The sequence below is a fragment of the Eulemur rufifrons genome, chromosome 7, assembly GCF_041146395.1.
Source record: "Eulemur rufifrons isolate Redbay chromosome 7, OSU_ERuf_1, whole genome shotgun sequence".
NCBI classification, from domain to species: Eukaryota; Metazoa; Chordata; class Mammalia; order Primates; family Lemuridae; genus Eulemur; species Eulemur rufifrons.
Genome location: NC_090989.1, coordinates 217045613 through 217068774, shown reverse-complemented (window position 1 = coordinate 217068774; position 23162 = coordinate 217045613). Strand labels below are relative to the sequence as shown.

General features: G+C 39.6%; 1 protein-coding gene across 4 annotated transcripts in view; it reads left to right on the top strand.

The window, feature by feature from the left end:
• The window catches only part of PCSK5 (proprotein convertase subtilisin/kexin type 5), a 413377-nt gene that overhangs the window by 218129 nt on the left and 172086 nt on the right, over positions 1 to 23162 (top strand). For all 4 annotated transcript variants that reach the window (XM_069476379.1, XM_069476378.1, XM_069476377.1 and 1 more), the window contains exons 11-12: positions 16754 to 16871; positions 18531 to 18719. In XM_069476379.1, coding sequence (XP_069332480.1) covers positions 16754 to 16871; positions 18531 to 18719 — 307 coding nt within the window. The remainder of the gene's footprint in view (positions 1 to 16753; positions 16872 to 18530; positions 18720 to 23162) is intronic.

Below are 23162 nucleotides of genomic sequence, written 5' to 3'. Positions count from 1 at the left end.
TCATGTTTTTAAGAAAGGTTAAAACGAAATGTTATTCATCTGGTCTGTGTCAGAGGTGGTATTAGAATCAGATGCTTGACTCCAGTCTTGATCCCATTTGCAGAAATAAAGCATTTGTTATTTGAAAAGACAGAGGGAGGTAAATACATTTGATTCTACCTAATAAAATTTGTTTCCTAGAAATGCCACCTGATTTTTTTTTCATGATTCTATGTTTTCTACCATTGTACTATGAACTCATATTCATTGACTTAAAACCTTTCATTTTGGTATTTATAATATTGATCATTGAATATATGAGCTTATCTTCTAGCTCTTACAAAAAAGATATGAATCACACATAATTTAAGAATTTTACCTTTATTCTTTTGTCTGGTGGATAATTTACCTAAACCTATATGGAAATATAGAACCCCTGATAGCAAACTCTGCTTAACCATGGCTTAATCTAGACTTTTGTATCCAAAACGTCCACTTGTCCCATCAGAATGTTCAATTCATGCCTATTAAATATGTGAGATTTAAAAATATTTTCTACAAATGAAAAGTGATGTTTTCTCCATGCTGATCTTTGACTGAATGGTGGCATTAGGTTTGTTAGAATCTTGGGGGTTTTGTGTTGTTTTGTTTTTTCATTCCTGTAAGTTTTAAGTGCATGTGGTTTCACACTTGAAATCCATCCTCAAACTAAAATTAAAATGATGGTTGCACTATTTGCTTATTATCTCTATACTGAATATAATTAGTTAATGAAGAGAATTATATATAGAATGGTTTTGTGGTTTTTCCACAATCTTGTGAACCTTTAAATTCAAATAGAAAGTCTGTTAGTGATATTTTCGGTGGCCTTTGGGGAAGCCAATTAAGGTTTTTGTACCTTGGTTTTTGCTGAATGTGGATAGCTAAGACTAAACATAATGAGAAGGCTGAGTTGAATGAAAAGTGCTTTGAAAATGGAAAATACTAAACTCAAGAAGAGTCTTAAAAGTATATTTTCATATGTCGAAGCTTTCTACTCCCTGATATGAAAATAAAGATATGGAACTGTGCTGTGAATTAGAATGTTGTTTTAGGGTTGAAAACTCAATTGCCTTAAGTGGGATAGAGAAAATATATTAAGGACTTTATTATAAAATTATCATTAATATGTCAAGGTTTTTATTCCATAATTGTATATCAATGATAACACAACTATACTTAAATTCTGTTTTGCAAATTAGTTTAGATGTCCCTTGAAATTCAACATACTAAATCTTAAATTCTAATTAATTGTATCAACATAGGAACTACATGATAGAAATTTGAACTGATTGTAGTCTATCCTATCAACTCTTTGGTAATTAATATATGGTGTAAAAACTATGAGCATAAAATATGATTTTTTAACAATGTGCAAAAGCTTCTATATTTAAGAGAAAGTAGATGTCTCTTTTTGTGTAATCACCTGAAGAAATTCAAATCATTAATCCTAACAAGGCTGGACTTTCCTTAGGTATTGTTAAGACTCTTCTTTCAGTACGGGTTTGTTTGCTTGGTAATAGCAAATCTTGATATTTTTGTGGTTACAATTGATATTTTAGGCAAAGATAAAAGTCATCTAGCCCTAAGCCCATGCTTATAGAGGGTGATCAACCAGAGGTAATGCTGTTTTCCAGTCCAAAACTGTGTGATGACTATAAAGTAATGAGATGGATTTCTTTGAACCACTTATAATTGGGATCCGAATCCAGTTCTAAAATAGGATGCTCAAAAAGGATATAAGCCAAGACAGTCTTATCAGAATATACACACACACATATACCCCATCTATACATTGTTTTACAGAGAATATTTTTAAATTCAGCAATTATTTTCTTATTTGAGATTTTGCATTTATTTAAAACAAAAAAAAAAATTCAGTCAGCTCTGAACTCAGTAGTTCAGAGCATGGACTCCAAAGTTAACCTGAGACTGAATCCCAGCTTTATACACAAATAAACAGTATATTTGGTATTCTTCATACATTCTTAATCAACTTGATTGAGGATAAATTTACATACAATAAAAAGTACCATTTTAATTGTACAGTACAATGAGTTTTTTCAAATTCATACATCCATGTAATCATCACTGAGTATACAACATCTTTGTCACCCTAAAGAGTCCTTCGTGCCCCTTCCCCACCCCGTACCCTCCCCCCATCCTGGGCAACCACTGATCTCCTTTCTGGCACTGTGGATTAGATTGTCTTGTAGACTTCCATATAAATAGAATTATTTGAACCTGGCTTCTTTCTCTCCATATAATGTTTTTGAGGTTCATATATGTCATTAGCGTAGTTCATTCTTTTTTATTGCTATGTATTATCCCACCATATGAATATATGAATATACCACTATTTGTCTACTCATTCACTTTTTTATGGGTTACTTTATTGTTTCTAATTTGGGGTTATTATGACTAAAACTACTATAAATGGTCATGTACAAGTCTTTACATGGAAAAATTACAACTTTTAAAAGATTAGTCAGAAAAGTCCCCTCTAATTTGAACAGAGACCCTAAGGAATAAGGGAGCAGCGATCCAAATGGCTAACCAGGTGCAGAGCATTCCAGGCAAGGTGAATAACATGCGCAAGGTTTGTTCCTAGGAAGGCAAGAGACCAGCACAGGCAGAGTGAGGGAGGAATGAGGAAAATAGCATATAAAGAATTCAGTACCATTCTTCTTTCATAGTGTGCCCTCAGGTAAAATTATTTATTATCTGTATGTTGTACATTCTAATATAACATATTCAGTTAATATTCTGTCCATATTTTGATATAATAAAAATTGAGCATATACTGTATATAAATATAGATGTCGATATGTATAGAGCTATGTCCATTAAAATGCTCTTTGTAGCTTAGAAATGAAACTTACTCCACTATCACTCTGAAATGTTAGACTCACTGTGTTATGGTCACATATCTCCTGTAACACTTTTCATCTTTGTAGTGTTTTCTCTAATTTGGGTTATTGTTTCATTTCGTATTGTCAGAGACTTTAGTTGATTGTGGATAAATGATTAACCTCATTATTTGTATTTTTTATAAGATTACTTGGATTTTTAATAAGCAAATGCAAAGTGTTAAAGCACTATCTGCTGATGATTATGAGTTATATTAATGTTAAATGCATAATCTAAATCAGAAGCACAAAACATGAGAGGTTGGAAGATGTTTGAGAACTTTAGGGTTACCAAAAGTTTGGGAACCAAAGCTTATCTGAAACACTGTAGTTTCTTGAGTTGCTAGTCGGTTTAAACAGATGCATTCTTTTGCTTGTTTGTGTTTCCCAGAGGACTGGGAAATGTAACTGGAGGAGACAGCTGTGCTGAAGACAACCAGCTAAGGGCAGGGGAGGAGAGAGAGCGCCCAGTGTGCAAAAAGGGCAGGTGTGGTGTAATGAGGAATTTGATCTAAAAGAAACGGAGAACAAAGCTCCTTGAATCTTAGAAGTTCTCATTTGATTTGAAAAATATTTTGGAGCCATTGCAGTGATTTGAGGAAGTGAACTGGATAATAGTATTGACTTTCAAGCAAGTTAATTCTAGTTGCTAGTCTGATGTCAGAGTTTCTTACACATTTCATACGCTGATAATGTGGATTCATTGTTCCTATGTCTTACAAAATGGCATGCATATAACAAATTGACTGGTTGAAATGGATGAAAGTTCTCTTGCAGTGATCATTTTATATTATCTTAGTATGCAGTTGTATACTCATGACCTTAAAAACTGTGACATTCAGCGAAATTTTTTTTATCATCTCTTGGCCTCCTTGTAAATGAGGAAAGTTACAGAGTTGGGATCTATAATCATCTTTGCTACATTCCTTCTTTTTTTTTTTAAGAGAAAGAAATGCTTTATGAAATGGCTCTTTAATAAACCCAGGGCAAAGGGTGTGGTGACAAGATTGCTTCTTGAAAAATGTCAGGTCAGAAATTGTGCTGGAGAAGGCTTTACAAATTTCCTTTGGCCAAAGTCTTTTCACTGGTTGTTATTGTTCACCATGCCCTTCAGAAAGCCACTTAACTTCTGATATTTGAATTTCTTTTTAACATACAGTCATAGTCTTTGTGTTTGCCATGTGACTTTGAAAAGATTTAAAGAGAGCAAGTAACATAATTGTAGTTAGCATCTTGAGTTGCTATAAGACTATTATGCAGGCAGAATGACAGAAGCATTTAGAGCTTATAAATGACTTTTTATTCTTCCAAAGTTTTACATTAATATTCTTTTTCGTGGCCATGAAGCCAACTTAGAATTGTCAGTAGCCTTAGGGAGCTGCATTGCTTTTCTGAACCCACCAGAGGTCACAATGTATATGCATTCTTAATATACTGTGTGGGGTGATTTTGTCTAGAAATCATTTGCTGCTTTTCATGTTTTACCCTCAGAGGTATCTTCAGAGCCAAGACAGAAGGTATGTGTCCAGCCTTGTTCCAAAGTTTAATATTGTACATCTTCTGCCTAAAACCCCCCACTGAATACCAGCTACATATTATTCAAAAATCAAAGATGATAGCTAAAAAATGCAAGAAATGTCTATGATAGTTTGACAGAACTACCATAGTTGGTTGCACAGGTTGTTAACTGTACAGAGGAGCTAGACTAAAGGGTTAAGTGGGTGGGAACTGAAACCCGGCCTGGCATGCAACCACCAAGGCGTGTGCCCTGGAATGAGATGATGTTTTACCTTAAGGAAAGAGGTACCCTTCTCTAATTGCCAGGTCCCACAGGCACAACCCTGTTGCATAGAATTCTGTTGTGATTCCTCCCAAAGTTGGCAAAGGCACAGGCATCTTTTAACAGGTATCCATCCAGAGATGGTCCTGTTCATTTTAATCGTCAGCCATTGCTTCTGTCTTAACATTCACAGAACCTGTTTCTTCAGTAGCAGTTTAACTCAGTGTCACTGGAGCCTAATAGAGTTCTGTAATATCTGTGACTGTTTCCTCACTAGCTTTATCACTAGCACTCTAGACGAAGTTTAAGTAAAATCTCAGAATTTTCAGTAAGTCTGAGTGCTAAGCACAAATTTCTTATTCTTTTCATAATCTTTTTTACATTCACCCTTGTTTGTGACCAAAAGCAATGTTTGAAGCTCAATGAATTCAAATGTATAATTATTTCATTTGGGGCCCAGTGGAGGAAAATTCATATTTGTGGTGAAAAGTCCTTATAAATACTGACATCTGTAGGGTAAATGAGCCCAGAGCAGTGGTGAAAAGGCTTTATTTGAAATCTTCCATGAAATCTTGCATGGTTCCAAGCTGTCTTGGAAGGTATTCCCTGCAGAGCATCTTTTCTACCAAGGAACAGAGCTTTCAATGTGAAAGAGAAAACTATGATTGAGGTAAATAGGATTAACTCTTTTATTGAAAAATTAATACATGCATATCAGTTTGGACTCTGGTGTCAAATATTCCTAGCATAGATTGTGGCACCAGTTGTATGTTCCCCAGCAGGGACAGGGGGCTCTAACTTGCCATGGCCACACTGAGACTGTGGGAAGTGGGCATGGTGGAAACTGGTTCGGGATCAGTAAGATGGCCCAAATGAACAAGAGGAAAAGGGCCTTATGATTACATCTTTTTAAAATACAATTTTAGTAAAGGTGGCTTAGCCTTTCCTGTCCTCTTTTGTTATCCAGAGATATCTTTACATTGGTGCCAGTGTCTATAATAATAAACCAACAAAGATTAAAAAAAAATCCTGAAAATTCACCCTGGTTCTAGGCATGACTTCCTAAGGCCACCACATTTAGCAGGGTACAGTGACACACCAGGCAGTTGCTTTGCGGAATCCATCTGGATACATCTTCTGGGAAATAAATAGAGCCAGACTTTTTCTTAGACTCTCCATTCAGCCTTTACACATGTTCCCATCTTGCTGGCCTTTGGCATTTCAAAGCAATTTAACTTCTCTCACGCATCCCAATAATGGTTTCAACAGACTTCATTTTATGGTGTTATACCAGAAGACACCGTATACCCTGAAAGTTCCAGAGTCATCCTTGAAGGAGCCAAAAAGAAAGGCATTGTGATCCCTGCTAGAAGTTAACAAATGGGAAGTTGCTCTTTGGTAGTCAGTATCATTCTTCCAACTATGCATGCTTGGTCAGCTCTAATTTTAAAAAAAAGGGGGGGGGGCCTAAGCATGAATATAAAGTAAAATATCTTTTCCATATTAATATCTTCACACTCAGGGAAAATCCCTGGTAGAAATGACTGAAGAAGGTCATTTCTCAGCAAGAATAGGGGAAAGTGTAATAGGCCAGATGTTAAACTTTCCTGCTAAGCCCAACATATTTTTTTCTACACATGATGTTTTAATGAGTTCCGAAGAAGTTTTGAAGACAAGAGCTGTTTTTATGCAGTTGATTTGCAAAAGGCAAAGGAAGTTATGTAGATGACTTCCCCAAATGTTTTTTCCACTTTGTTACCTTGCAGGGTTATTCTGAGGATTGTAATGGATTTGAGTACCTTAGTTGAAAGAAATACCGTGTGTCTTACAGACAGCAGTAAGCAATGGATAAATATATAGTAGAAAGAGATTCTGAAGACTTCAGCTCAAGTCCCCATGACTTTTCAGGAGTTCTTTTCATGTTCATGGGCCCTAGTTTCTTTAGCTGTAAAATGTGAATAATACTATCTTGCTGATAGGATTGTTGTGAAGATTTTATTAGCTAATGTGTAATAAAGTACATATGTAAGATTATTTTTACCTCCCATATAAAATTTCCTCTAGGCATCTTATTTTGAGAAGCATGGTTGGTGCATTAAATGTGTTCCAATCGTAGAGACAGCAGGATTGAGAAATAGACACTTCAGTGCATTTTCTATTTTCACCTTTGTATACCGAGTATGATTTTTTTAATCTCAACTCAATCAAACCCTGATTCTGTCCTAGCAATGCATAGAACTTAATGCCATAAGTAATGTGCATCCAAAGAAGGAAGTATCTAGACCAACCTATGTTTGGCTTGTGAGAGATCTATAATAAATTATAAGAACTTGATCTCCTTAAAATATTTTTGTAAAAGAAGCAAAAATATTTGGGATAACCCATATAAAAAGATATTGGTATCATACACTGTATAGCCAACTCTCATTCCTTGTGCCCCTAGCATGAGAAAGCAGGTATTTGGGAATCCTGCCTGCAGAGTCTCAGGCCCTGTGTTGGAGATGTTAGCCTAATTAACCAGACTTTTCCAGGAGAGATACCAGCCCTAATACCCTAAGTAAGTGGTTCTCGAAGTGTGGTCCCTGGACCAACAATATCAGCATCACCTGAGAACTTGTTAGAAATGCAAATTCTGGCCCTTCCTCCAAACTACTTAATCACTGGGACTGAGCAGTCTAACAAGTCCTGAGTGGATCTGATGCACATGGGAGTTTGCAAACCACTGACCTAAGTCACCCACTGTATGTAATGAAGTAACTTCTCTGCTGTGCATTTGAATGGTGCTAATGAAGCGCCATCCCCAAGAAGAATTGACAAAATTGTCTCTCTCTTGAGTCATGTTTTTTCTGCAGTTTCTTTTTTTTTTTTTTAATCTTTCCCTTATCTTTCTTGTATTATTTTATCTTCTTTTTTCAACAGAGATGGGCAAGGAGTTTCTGTAGTTTCAATAAGGAATTTGTGAACTGTGCTCCCCAAACATCTCATCCCTTATCAGTTGCTGAACCATTTGCTCCCGGCTTCTTTCATTCTCCTGCCTATCAGTTGGACCATGACCCTCTGTTTTCAAACTAAGTATCACCCTTCTTAGAGGTGGGGAAAAAATGTGTCCATGATCCTGCTGCCTTAGTCCTGTCCTTCCTTTCCCAACTAGAAATTCCCAACAAGTAGTCTGAATTAGTTGCCTCGGTTTCCTTACCATTCAGTCCTTCTTTAATTCCCTTCACTCTTGTTTCCACTTCCACCTGTGAAGTGAAATTGCTCTGTGACCTTGACCCATCTCCTGCTTGCAAAGTCAGAAGGCTTGGGTTTTATGTTCTTGACCTACCCGGTCCAGATCTCTTTTTCCTTCCTTTAGTAATACAAAGATATAGTCCCTGTTCTTCCATGGGTCTTTACTGATTCCTTTCTCCCTTTCTTTAACCATAGTCCTTTCCTAAGGTCTGTTGCTTAGAGAGCTCTGGAGAGGCGGGCCTCTCTCTCTCGCCCTCTCTCCCACCCCTCTTCCTCTCACATCCTCTTGGTTCCACTGCTTTTCTTTCACATTCCTGCCTTCCTTTCAGTTACAAATACCACCTCCTTGCTAATGATTTTCAGTTCTACATCTTCAACATTGTCTTTATCCATTACCAATCTAGAGTCTCTGCACAAGGCTCTCACTATGTCATTTAAAACTCAGAACCTCCAAAACACAATCCATCTGTCATCTTTCACAAAACAACTTCTCCCCAGAACTGACATCTGTGGTCAGGGGACACTCTTCTGCCCATGACTCTGCTCACCTGGACTCCTCCGTCTCCTGGGTCGTCCACATTGTGTGGGGTGCGCAATCCCATTGCTCCTTTCTCACCTGATCTCTTATTTCATTCACTGTTTCCATCACCTGGTTTATGCTCTTCCATGCCTGTGCCATGGCAATAACTAGTTCCCTGCTTCGGCCCTTCTGCCCTTTGATATCCTGTATAACCAATGCCAGATCAATCTTTCTAGAGTATCAATTAAATTATGTCGTTTCCTTGATCTTCCTTGGCTACTCGTGGCCTCCAGATGGAATCCAGCCATGCATCTCAGGCCCACGCAGCTTCCTTGAGGAAACCGCTATTCCAACTATCCTGGTTTCATTACTTTCCCTCCATGAATCCAAATCTTACTCAAGGATTTAAGGGCCGTCTCAAGTGTTCTTTCTTCTAAGAGAATATTCAGTTCTCATTAATGGCTTTTCTGAAATTGTACAAAAATTTTTCTATTGTCCATTAAGCCTGAAACTTATTTGAGTTTTATATAAATGAAAAGGGATGTTTGTGAGAAGCCTAACATAGTGCTTGAAACCTAGAAGGTTGAGTGGTGCTTTCCTCCCAGTGAGATAATGACATTCCCAGTTGCAAGGAGTATTTTTTTCTACCCCTCCAACAATGGGTGAAGGCTCCATGTCAGGTGAGCCAGTGGATGTCCAGGTGGATGAAATACCCAAATCTTTATAGTTACTGTTAACCACCGAGTAAGCACGCACTCACTTGAAATAAATACCAACTAGATTTTCTATTCCTTTCTTTTATGAGAATTTAAGGAAAAAATTTAAGAAAAAAAGCAAATTATAAGGAAAATTAAATGAAGAATTCTCTGAAAATAATATGTAAATAATCCACAAAAGAATTTTGACTGCTGGCTAATCTTCAAGATCCCGTTTGGTTAATTGTTTGCTCAAGTTTTACACCAAGAAAATCTAGGCTAGGAAGCTGACATATGGTCAATCTAATCTTCAATTAGCCTCTACCCAAAGGCCCTCGTAGTACATGTTTTATCTTGTTCTCCTCTCTGTCCAGACAATCTTAGTTTCCTAAAAAGCAAAAATGGGATGTGGAGATGCCCTGAGCTCCCTGGCTGGGTCTCCCTCCCCAAGCTGGTAAAATAGTTTTCCTGCCTCTGTTCAAGAAATACCAGTTAATTACCTTAAGCAAATTACTTGCTTATTATGACCATGTTAGGGGTAAATAAGTGAATACTAGCCAGACAAAAGAAGAAAATCATTTGACATTTTTTTTTCCTTAACATAGAATGAGGTCCTTGCAAGAAGGCAGACATATCTCCTTCTTGTCATAACTCTGCAAATTAAACAAATAATAAATATATATTTTATATACGCATATATAAATATTATATATAGTTAATGTGTATATAAATATATATATTCCCACATATGTATAATGAAGCTCATTGAACTTGGAGATAGAGGAACTTGCCATGTTTCCCTGAGCTCCTGTGACTTCGTCTGGATGCTGATGAGCGTGACTACGCACAGCTGCTAACCAAACCCACCCCAAGAGGAGCTTTGAAGTGCAGACCCAGGAGACAGCCGAGTATCTGGAAACTTTCCACATGCAAGTCCTCAGTAGCTCTGGGGATGGCTGACATGTTTGGATCTGGCTGGAGTTGTTACTAGAGCCTGAGATTTTAGGAAGAGCAAGGGAAAAATAAAAACAAACCAGGCAGTGGAATGCAGGTGCCAGCTGCTCCACTTTCCTACCCCAAGAGAGTCTGCATTTTGCATTAGGAGGCAGAAGAAAGCATTACAACTAGAGTTCTGATTCTCTCCCTAAGAAGCTTATGTGCCTTTCCCACTGAAATCTAAAAGGGTACAAAATCGGAGAAAGGAAGTACAGCAAAGGAAGAAAATGGTGATTCCGCGAGCATTCCAGCTTTCATCTGCCCAAGATGTTCAGGTGTGGAATTGCCAACATGAGACTGAAAAGCATCACCTCCCACTTTTTCATCCTTAGAAAGCTTATGTTGTATATTTGCATATATAGCTGTTTATTTTTACCTTAGAGAGGCAGTACTTAAGTGTTTACATTATGCATGCGGGACCTGGTGACTTAGGAAAGTGTCCCAGACCCTCTCAGTTGCATGCCTCCTCCTGTCCCGCATATTTGGCCTGGTTTGATTAATAGGTGCCAAAGGCACAGGGTCCCTGGTGGGAACAGTTACTTCAGTGCAGGTGGTTTGGCACATTGAGGATCAAAGGATGCAAAGGTGCTAGGACTCCAACAGCTGCAGACAGCTCTTTGATCTCTGGTTTGGAGTTTCTACGGAGCCCACAGATTAAGCAGCCTCCCCCATGCCCCCCCCCCAGCCCCAAGACAGGAATTTAGGTAACCGCCTTTTATTCTTGTGATTTACTTATAGGTAGATGAGAATAGCAACAACCTGATTGATGGCAGACAACACCCAGCGATGATGGTTGGATTTTGATTCTCCTGCAGTCTGATCTCACCCTCTGTTACAAGCGATATTTACCACTCCCCTCATCCCTGCTCACCACTCACCCCAGGCACCACCCACTCCAGGGGTGCTGGTTTCCTCAGTGCCTCAGTGAACCACACAAAGACTTGATTGGTATTAAACCAGGAAGCTCATGAAATGTGCTACCTGCATCTCCACCTGACCAAATCCTAAACATGCAGCAAAGCACAGTCCAAATGCAGATCACTTCCCCCTCAGGTTGTCTTACCTCACTGTAAACCTTGGCTAACATCGATCAGGCACGGACTGTCCACCTGGATCTATGGGGGTCCTTTACATCCATTGTCTTTCTGCCTAATTTCTTACTCTTTTGAAGTCCTTTTCAACTTACGGTAATTACATAGTTTGGTGCTTTTAACTGATCCTCAGTTAGATAGTAAAGTTATCCTTGTCTCACTCCCTGCTTGACAGAGAACACAAATCATTTTGTTTTCTTTTGGACCCTCCCTGTTTGGTATGGTGTCGAATACAGAGTAGGTGCTTTACAACCGAATGAGCGATAGAATCATTAATCGGATCAATTATTAGCTTATATTGGTGAAGTATATTGAAATGGACACTTTCGAATAATCAGATAATGGAACCTAATTTTTTGGCCATGTTTCCTATTTTGGTGGTTGTGTGCATCTTCACAAATACAAATATAAGTGCAGGAGGCCTCGTCTACCCTCAGTGACTAGACTACTGATATTAAAAGTTGTGAGAGCTCTGTGCTACTCCATAGCAGCATCACATTACTATCTCAGTTCCACGTAGTGTGACCAGTCTCCCAGTTTGCCCAGGAGAGCGGGGATTCCCAGGACACAAGAATTTCAGTACTAAAATTAGAACTGTCCTGTGCAAACCTGAACATTTAGTCACCCTGGTCATACAGAATGATTTCCTCAATGGGAGACATTGGCCGGGCTTTTATATTAAATACTCAGTAATGGATAGCTATCACTAAGTTGCCTTTTCTCAGTTACCGGCAAAATTCTGTTTCTCATAGGCTATTTGTAGAGAGTGTTTGTTGTTTTTTGTTTGCCCTGTTTTGCACTGGGTGGTACATCTGACAGCTGATAACAGAAAAGTCCTTCTTCAGCTCAGGAAGCTCAAAACCTTTTTAACTGATCAACTCCTTTATTATACGTGGAGTGATTTACTCATAGTCATTTTAAAGTCATCATGAAATATCCATTTAGTGTAATTAAAAAAAAAAAAGATTGAAAATACCTGGCTCTCCAGTAAGGGTAGTCCACTAAAAGAAATAAATGTATACCCAATTTCCCTGGTTATAACTTATGTTCAGAAACTTACAATTTTTTTTTTTCCTGCTGAGCTTTCTAGCTTATCTTTAGAATTGAGTTTTTTAGGCCTCCTAGCGAAAGCTGTTGCTGAAATTAACTGAATCTGCTTTCAAACTCTACAATTACCTACTTGTGTGCCTAACGATTATCTTCTCACAGCACTCTGGTCTCATCTGAAAATGAGAATATACCTGCCAGAGACTATCATCTATTTTTCTGAGCTCCGTTGTCCATCTGACTATTCCAAGCAGGGAAGCCTTTGGATAACTTTGAATAAAAACTAATTGTACATCTGGTGCAAGACAAAAGGACTTTCCGGAGCTTATCTGCATACATAAATGAGACTGTTTATAAGGTCTTGATTGCTATCTTACACATATCCAAATGTAAACAGCCCCGAAGCCTAAAGGAACAGATATAATGTTATGCAAGTTTTTCAAATCCCCTTTATTGAAACAGAGCTTGTCCTATCTCACTCTACTAAAAAATAAATTTACTTTCTGAAATCTACTTTGGTAACTTCGCTTCAAGATCTTTAATTATTCTTTATACATGCCCTGTTCCCTCAATATCTTTTTAATATTTGATTTTTGAATTTTAACTAAGGTTAAAACTGAATGGAATGTTTGCTGCCCCAGATGTAGGAATGAAAAATTCTATTTGAACTGGTCGGGATTCCTGTTCCCGCCAATGTTAATAGTACTCTGATTTCATAGACCTTTGCATTTTGCACGGTGCTTGCATAGAGCGGCTTCCACCTGATCATCATAAAATTATTTTCAGGCCCAGGTTTTGCTCTGAGCTTGGGATAAGAAATGTGCATAAATAAGACTACTTTAGTTATGGAATGGCCATAATCACAACCAGTTGTTTGCATGGTATAATTGCTCTAATTGTAACTTTGTAAAATGTGAATATTGGCTCTGTACTTGAATAAATTGCAAGTGTGAAGGATGACTTTACAGAAGTCAGCAATAAGAACAGACCTCTGATTTCCCCTTATAATTCTTTAGTAAACACTTTACGGCACTTGGTGAATAAAGTCCACTCATTTATTGAACAAATATTTATGAAAGCCCTCCTCTAAGCCAGGCGCTCTGCAGCCTCTGGAGAGAGTCACACCTTGAGTACTGTGGTCCATCCCGGAAACACAAGGATGAGCAAGACAGACTTGACTCAAACGGTCACCAAAAAGATCAGTGTTTCTCTATTTGTAGGTCATTTTAGAGTGTGAAAATTCTGTTATACAAAAAATTGTTAGTGCTTCCAAACCATTTAATGCCTCTTTCTCCTACTGACACCACATTTTGAGGGAGTTTATCTGCCCAACACATTTGTTGTATAATTATTTTCTTACTAGTATTTACCAAAAAACACAAAATGACTGCCAATCAGACTATATGGAGTTGATGTATTGCCAGCCCAAAAAGGGGTAGGGGGGGAAGGAAAATAAAGAAATGTATTCCATGTTTTTCTTAGACTGTGTATCATCATTGTGGACAAATACAGATTTCCAGTATTTTAAAATACTAAAAATCTCTGTTATTCAATAACCTTCATTGATCTAATCCAATCCCCTTGTTTTTTAATATTAGTATAAATTTTTTTCTTTTGACCTCCCAGACTGTAGTTTAACTGTAGCTAGTCAACCTCTTTTCTGAACATCTTTTTGGAGTACTTCTTGAACAGACATTGTCTCTGGAGGTTAGGAATTGAATTGGAAAAGGAAACAAATTTATGGCCTTCATAAAGACTGAGGGTGCTTTTCTACTTAACACCAGTGGTTATTTAACAGGTATGAGGTGTTTGCTGTATTTGGTGATTCTTTGTGTTCATTTATGTCCTAATGGTTGTTAGGTGGACAGTTATTGGGGAGAGAGGGGGTGCAGGAGCTAGAGCAGCTGAGCCCATGTACAGGGGCTCAGGTGGGGGCTGTCCTGGTATTCCAGCGGCAGTTCCGGATCCTTGCCCACCCCACCTCCCACTCCCCTTCTCCACATCCCATGTACCAATCAAAGCTTTAATCCCATTTCCCGAAACTGAAAGAAAATGGTAAGTTGTGCTAGTCTAAAACCACTTAACACTACTAGCACAGGGGAGGTTTGAGTACCTATCAGAGGTAAAGAGTCTGGTATAATTTGGTAAAAATTTAATTTCCCCAGGGGAAAAAAAATACCTTAGAATGTTTGTGATGAAATGGTATAGGCTATGGTTAGATGATGAGTGCAAAAGTATGATTTACATGAACTTTAACAAGAGATCTCCACAATTTGGTCTCCCTAAGCCTAAACTTGACACTTCATCTGTATCACGTGGGTCCCTCTGTCTCTTTTTAATTACCCCTTATAATATTAGGTAACTAAAACTAAATATTCAGAATTGTTCGTGGCAGTTACCAATTTGTGATGAGGTTTTTGATGACGTTTACTTTCTTTATTCTTTTCTGGATAAGATTTTTTACAATGAACATGCACTACTTTTTAAGCAGAAAAAAATCATTAATAATAAAAGTTGCAGAAGTACATTTATAAACATCCTACATATATTCTCACCATAGCAAAGTAGGTTTTTACTATTATTATTATTTAGTAGTCTGGCTAAATATCTGATATTAAAGTAATAAGCCCTTACATTTGTATGGTTCTTTACCCAGACTTTCTCACGTGGGACACATAATAATACCTAATGGACTTAATCATTCTGATGGGCTAGGTCATCACATCCCAAAACAAGGAAATTGTGGATTAATTTTTTTTTGGCTGAGAATTGTGTGATTAACAAATAGCGTAAATAAAGCAGCACTTTTTAATCCTAGCACAATTTTCCTTTTTTATTGGCTATAATTTTCTTTTGTCCTTTCATGTGCATAAAGTGCTGCTTAATCTCATGGAACATAGAAATACAAGACTCAGTTCCTATGATCAAGCAGTTTATATAATACACTTAGAGTAAAAAGACATGTGCTGACAGCGGTCATTAGGAATGCAATCGACAGCATAAATAAAAAGTGCAGTGCCTAATAGGGTGCCTGGCACATTGAAGGGACTCAAGAAATAATGGATGGATAGATGGGTGGGTGGGTGGGTGGATGGATGGATGGACAGAAGCACAGAAGGGTTGACAAATTAATTAGTTATCAGAGAAAAAAGGAGAAAAGTTCACTGGTCACAGATGGCTGCATTTCAGTAAATATCTTTTGACTTTTTTATTGGTCAGAAAATACTGGGAAATGATAGGCTAACCAGGCCTTCAGAAACTTGTCCAAGTAGGGTTTGATTCTGCAGAGAGGAGGAATGAGGGAATGTCAGGCCAAGAGCTCAGCAAGGGCACAGGCAGTGAGGCAGAAAGAACAAGGTCTGACTGGGAACTTTAAGAGTTTCCTAAAGCAAAAGTTTTGGTGAGGAGGTTGTTTTGAAAGCAGAATGGGACTATGTCCTAGAACATTGTGAATTCCAAGCTGGTATATTTAAATAATCCATAAGCATGGGCAGCCATAGAAATTTTGTATAAAGTAATTAATATGATAATGAAAAATGTTTTAGACAAAAACTGGTACAAGTATAACTTCATGTTGAATATAAAGAAATAAGAGACAGTTCAGTACAAAGTGGAGATTGTAAGTATCCCACCAGAATTTTAAGAAAGAACTGCACATGTAGATCTTGCTGTATCATCATTAAAATATTCCTATATGTAATTGAAGTTTCTGAGACAGTTGTGTCAAATTCACCTTTAGATCAATAGGTGTGCCAATTGAAAACTAAAAGATATGAAGACAAGAAGCTGGCATACAATTCTAGAGGCCTCCAAATATTTCATGTATAAAGTTTAATAAATTTTTTATATGCTAGAAGAAAGGTAGTAATTTATGTCTCCTGAGGTATTCAACCTAATTACTAGATATATCAGAAAATTGATATTTCTTGCATGGAAGTTCTTGCACTATGAGAAGTTGTATACATTGTCACTTCTCTTTCAAACAATTAATAATTTGATCTTACAAAAGCAATGATGTCATCACTTTTGAATGCAAGTGATTAACAGTGGGGCCCTGGAGCAGAACTGTGTACTAGCATCCAGCTGGACCACTGACTTGCTAGTCTGTCTTGGCCAAGTCTCTCTCTGTTCCTCAGTTTTCTCATCCATGGGTGATGATAATAATAGCACTAACATCTTAAGATTGTTGGGAGAATTAAATGTAAAAATGTAGAAGAGTGCTCAGCATGTAGTAACAATTCATAAATGATAGTCATGCTACTGGTAATATATAATCAAGGAAAATGTACATTTATCTTCTTTATTTGTCATAGTTGTTTATTTGTTTTTCAAATCATTGCTGGAAAGATGGGTAGTATCCCTTGGGGATGTGTCTGAGATCTCTGCTGAGTGGCGGAGATCTCAATGTATGTAGCGTCGGTTGCACCTAACCACAGTGAAGTTGACCAGCCTCTTGCCTTCCACAGTGAGCCACCTCTATGGATTTGGACTGATGGACGCAGAAGCCATGGTGATGGAGGCAGAGAAGTGGACCACTGTTCCCCGGCAGCATGTGTGTGTGGAGAGCACAGACCGACAAATCAAGTAATGCTTGCTGCCAGCAGACAGCATGAGAGTGCCCCCACAGAGAGCAAGCCTGCACAAGTCCTCGAGAAAGCCCCTTGTTGCACATGGAAGCTAAAAGCTTCTGTAGTGTCTTTCCAATGTAATTATGACATTGTAATAGAATGTCTAGAATTCTAAGCTGTTCAATCCACACTACTATAACCCAAGGATCCTTAAGAGAAAAGCATCTCTTAAAAAGAGACTTCGGGATATGCTTACAGATAGGCTTTCTGAAGTTTTCTATTCTGTCAATATTTCTGTCTGATAGTGCAAATACTCTGCAGAAGTCAGTGTTCTTCAAACCACTGAAGCAGCTATATACCATGGCGTTATCCAAAGCGTGGTGCAAAATGTACAGTAACTGCGATTGCAGTTTACTCAGAGATTTTAGGGTCTATTCCCCAGTTTTACTTGCACAGACTCAGAGGCTGTGCTGACAAGTTCACTAAACAACTGTGTGAAGTCTCTCCTAGGTGCTAAATCCCAGAAACAGGATTCTACCTTAGTGGCTTTATTGGCATTTTCCTCTTTCTTTTCAGAGATTTCTCTGTCTCTGAAAAATATTTTTGAACTTTGGTTAGTGATGAAACCAGAGCCATTATAATTCTTGAGGAAATTTGTTAGGAAGCAGAAATAAATGGACTAAAATTGTTGAGTTTTTTTTTTTTTCTATTCTACTCTTTTGTGGCAAAGAATGAGAGAAAAAAATCCAAGGAGTGGAAAGTTAACCTATATTTATTGAGCACTTATTTATGGCTCAAGCCAAGTGCTAGAAACTTCCCTGTATATTTTCTTCTTAAAATTTTATAACAACTTAAGTATTATTCCCATTTGACAATTGAGGAAATAGGATCAAATGGATTATTGTATTATTCATTCACAAACTCATTCACCAATTCAGGAACTATTTTTTTCACACTTATTGGGCATCAAGCACTGAGCTAGATACTAGGAATAAAAAGGGGAGAAAGAAATGCTCTCTGCCCTTGTGGAGCTTAATCTTTGACCTTGAAGGAAGAAGGATCAGCCACAGGGATATCATCAGGCAGAGTAGTGTGTGCAAAGTCCCCAACATGGGAAACTTGAATTATCCCAGAAATTGAACTGACACCATTGTGGCTGGAGCCCAGCATTCAAGGGGAACCATGGTATAGGAGGAAGACAGGAGGCAAGAGGGAAGAATGTACTAGAGGCTTACAGGGCAAGGAATTGGCAGAGCAGGGATTTGAACCATGGACATGCTAATTCCCAAGCCTCCGCTGTGCCACAATACAGTGGTGTCAGAGGGTATTCTGTAGATCAGCAACACCACTATTACCTGGGAACTTGTTAGAAATGCAAATTCTTGGGACCTACCCAATCAGACACTCTGGGGCTGGGGCCCAGCAACCTGTGTTTTAACAAGGTGATAGCAATGCACACTCAAGTTGATATCCCTTCATTCTCCTTTTCCTCCCACATCTTTCCCACTGTTTCATCATTAACCCCTTTAGTGGCCCAATCATTCAGGTGGTAGCACTGTTGTAAGCATCCAGTGGCCAGCTGCTTGCCCGACATCATGTACTCACTCCAAGCCTCCAGGTTCACTCAGCTGACCTGTGCCGTGTAGTTTGCTCAAACTCCCTCTCTCTGTTGCAGGACGATTCGCCCCAACAGTGCAGTGCGCTCCATCTACAAAGCCTCGGGCTGCTCTGATAACCCCAACCGCCACGTCAACTACCTGGAGCACGTGGTCGTGCGCATCACCATCACCCACCCCAGGAGGGGAGACCTGGCCATCTACCTGACCTCACCCTCGGGAACCAGGTCCCAGCTTTTGGCCAACAGGTACAATGATGGCTTCTGCCCACCAGGGTAGGGGTCACACTGACATTCAGCTGTTCTTTCGGGTACAAAGGGGCAGCTGCTCCTTACTCCTGCCTTGGGAACCACCTGACCGGGAGCTTAGACGTCATAATCTCATTGCTCACATTAGAGGATATGAAGCTACCTGGGACCTGTAGGCGGAAAAGTATGGCATTTAATAGTTAGTTAAAGGATGACTAAAGAAAAGTTGAAGGCCATTTCTTCTTTATCCTAAAAAAGAACTGCAGAGCACTAACTTCTAAGGCCTCCGAGATCCAACCCTCGCCCCACCCACTTCATTGTATCTGCTGACATTTGCTACAGATTATCTGGATTCTCTTGCCTAAGTACTTACTTTCAAAAGTTAAAGGAAATTCTATTTTTTAAAAGCAAGTACTGGCACATTTTTTCTGTAAAGAGCCAGATAGTAAATATTTTGAGCTTTGTGGGGCATGTCTCTATCCTAACTCCATCGTTCTGAGAGCCACCATAGACAATATAAATGAAAGAGCACAACTGTGTTCCAATAAACCCTTACTTAGAGACAGGCAGGGGCATTGCGAGTGTGGCTGATGGAAACCTGCACAACCAAAAGTGAGACTGAACTTGCCAGTTGCTTTTAAAAATCCCCAAATTTCATCTACCATAGGACAGTGAGAAAAAGAAAGACTAATAGCATTTATAGGCAACAGTGACTAGGAGTACAGAACGTGAAATCTTCAAGTGTATTTTATTTCTGTGCTTAGACTTGCTGTGTTCCTCTTTCAAACCTAACATCTCCCATTACTGCAAGAGAAACCTGGGCTTACCTAATATTTTAAACATGAAGTGTGACTTTGCCGGAATCAGCGTGTGCAGGTGCAAGGACAGTAAGGATTCCTCCGCATCAGATCCCTGGGTACTTCCCCATGCCCTCCTCCCACCACAGAGAAATCTCAGCTGCTCCTGCCAGGTGATTGCAGCTACCTGCCCGGAGGTTCTTTCCAGCAAGCAAAACCTTTGGACGCGCAATTACAGGATTAATGGAGGTCTCCCCCGCTGTTGTTACCGAAACTGGGAGAAGGCTTTTATTTCTTGCTGCTTTTTTCTTTTCTTTTCTTTACCACATTTATCTGGGTTTAACTGGAAAGAGCATCCTGGAGAAATACTGTGAAGTGCAAAGTTTTGCTTCACGTATGGGTGGATCTTATCCCCTGAACTCCCTCCCTTGTAGAAAAACAATCCCTCCGCAGTTGCTGTTTGCTTGGAAAATTCAGCCTCTTTAGCCTGTCTGGGCTCTCTCTGCATATTTCGCTGTTTATTTTTGGCTTCCCCTGAAATGACGTCAGTGAGGAAACTTGTGAGCGGAGGAGCTATGGATTCCATCACAGGCGTTTGGTGGATTGCAGCGTTGCTGGCTGCAGGCTCGCCGGCATTCTTCAACAGCTGACATCTGCTTTGCTCTCTGCAAAGTGCTGAACGCAAGAGTGCTGCGTGACTTGTGTCAGAGAAGAGAAACAGGCACTTCAGACGGGTGACCAGTGCTAGCTAACAAGGTTTACCTCAGTCTCGCCCTTCAAGGCCACCTGGGAATAAGGTTTGCTCCCAGAGTGTATCTTCTTGGTCGGAAACATTTTCTTAAAGTGCTGCTTTTTTGTACATCCTTCATCTTAGTCCTGAAAATAAAGAGCCACCAAAAAGAGGTAGAGAGATTGGAGACTGGAGAGGGCTGGAGGCACCGAGAGATGTAAAGAATGTTATGAATCCGTTTATCTACAGCTCCCCAAAATTACTGCTCTGAGCAGCTGACCCTTTAAATGTGAAACAGCTGCACCTGGTCCCAAAACCACGAATGGCCACCTTCCAGGGCCTGCCCCCGTCTTTGCTGTGCTTGACACTAGTAGCGTCCCTCCTACCGAGGCAGCTAAGAAAGACAGTTTCTATTGGCATTCTTTCCATCTGGCATATTCTGAAGCTTTCATTTTATTAGAGGAAACCTCTACTCAAAACCTCTGCCTCTGACCTAGTGGCAAAGAGTCCTCGTGTCCTCTCCCCTGGCCCTGTCTCAAAGCACGTTCCCAGGCTGGAGCAGGAGGCACAGACAGGGGTGGGGAGGGCCTGCTTTGTTCCTGGTGTCCTTCACGTAGGTCTGCAAGGCGGCACGTTGCCTCAAGGAAAAGGTGAATAGGTCAGGTTTTAGATGCAATTTGTATGCCAGAGATTATTCATAAGAGCAATAAATAGTTCCCCTTCTGGACTCCTATCTTTTTCTAAAAAGAAGGCAAGATTTCTCAGGAGGACCATGTAAAGCAAAGAACACAGTTAAAAAAAAAATAGGAATTCTGAAAAGTTTAAAACAAAGTTTTCCTAGGGGAGATGGTTAGAGATGAAGATGTAGACTTCTTGTGGCAGAGTCGTCCCCGTTTCATCTGCCCCACCCCTCGGGGAGGTGCGACTCCTTTCTCCTGGATTTAGAATTTCCAATACTGCACGCTTACGAGGCTGGCAGCTGCTGTGGAAAGCTCCCGGGGGCCTGCAAAGCAGCCAGACCTAGAAGCTGGAGGCTCACTTGGCGTCGTCTCCTCCTTGTGATGCAGAGAGGAGAGCCGAGAGGATAGCGACCTTATTATCTGGGAACCTTCTCCTTTTCAGTGTTGACAAAACATGCATCCTACTTTAGGGACCTGTCACTATGCAGGGTCGGCTTTCCAGAAGTCCTTATTTTCCTAGACATTTCAGGGAGGAATTTCTTCTAAATTGTTTATCCCCTCACCACAGCGATTCCTTGAGAGTCTCTTTTTTGCAAAGCTCTGAACTCGTTCTCGGAGTCCGTGTGGGCCGTCTGGAGCCCCCCAGTGGCTCCCTGTCCTGGCTGTCGGGCAAGTGCCCGAGCTCCCGTGGAGAACAGCTGCTGGAGGAGGAACAGTTTACCCAAGCGTCCGCAGGTGCTGAGCGCTGGAAGGCACTCAGCGGCATTCAGAACACCAGTCCAGCTTGAGCTCCGTGCCCCGTTAGCCCAGCATGCCCGCTCCCCTGGCCAGCCCCGCTGATAATTCAGTGGGTGGACGCCCTGGGTCAGCAGAGCAGCCCTGGAGTGGACTTCCCTTTGTTCTTCCCCTGCCCTCCCACCCTCTCCACCCTCCCCTTGACCTGGATACCCTGCCTAACAAAAAGCTGAACTGAACATTCAGAGCAAATGGTTACTTCTATGCACAATCTGGAGGTGGAGCTTGTAGGAGAAGCTAGGTGGACTTAGGTCCTTTGAAAATGTTTTTAGATAACAGCAGCTTTAGATGTAAGCCTATACACTATGGCACATTCAAATTCTACCTGTGTCAACATTTTTCAAACAAAAGCTAATCCCAGCAGATTCTTCCTTCAACTGCATTTGTTAGAATTATGAAAAGCTGTCTTCTTTTTTTTTTTCCCCCCTAAATCTCCCCCACCCCCATCTCATTGAGTTTCAGATTTAGTTTAGATGTACTGGCTCCCTGTTCCAAATTTTGGCCTCTGCTGAAAGCTGAAACTTTGCCTCCCTTTCTAAATTTGATTACAGATGAATACCTCTGCTTCTAATTATGGCCTTAACTAGAAAGAAGGTATACTTGCTTGTCTGCAAAACCTATAGTGTTCTCTAATTAACTATGTTTAAAATGTAGTGTTTATACTTTAATCTTTTTTGTCACTGCTGTACTCAAATATCCAATGACAACTACTGACATTTATAAAGTGTCATGATATATAAATGCTTCTGTGGCTTACAGTTAAAATTATATTTTTGCAGTGAAAGTTTTACATTCCAGTAAGGCATCATGAGAACCCTCTTCATTCAAAAGAAGGTCCAGCCTTTGGAGTTAGACAGAGCTGGGTTTGTCTTGACTTCACCAATTTCTGTGTTTGAATTTGGAAAAGTGAATGTCCTCATTTATAAAATAGATGTCATAGTGTCTACCTCACAAGGTTGGTTGGTACCCGTATTAAGTTAAGATAACATATAGCAAGTACTTAGAGCATCTTCTAGCATCATAAGCACTTAATAAGTGGTAGCTCTTATTTATACAGTGCTTCTCAAAGCACCAGGTAAATGACTCTGGGCCCTCTCCCAAAGATTCTGATTCTGTAGGTCTGAGGTGAGGTCCAAGGATTTGCATTTCTAGTAAGTTCCTAATGGTACTGAAGCTGCCTGTCCCCAGACCACACTTTAAATAGCATGAATTTAAGAGATCATCCAACTTTTTCATACACATTCTTGTTATTTTCATGTCATCAAAAGACTTGTGAGCAGTATTCTGCTGGATGCTGTGTTGAGTAATTTACAAAGGAGTTTATAATATAAAACAGATACTTCAATAAAAGCCATCTATTATAACATGGAATAAATCTTCAAGAAGATTAAGGACTTGTGTCATATACCCACAAAAAGGAATGCATTTGGGTGTTGGTGAG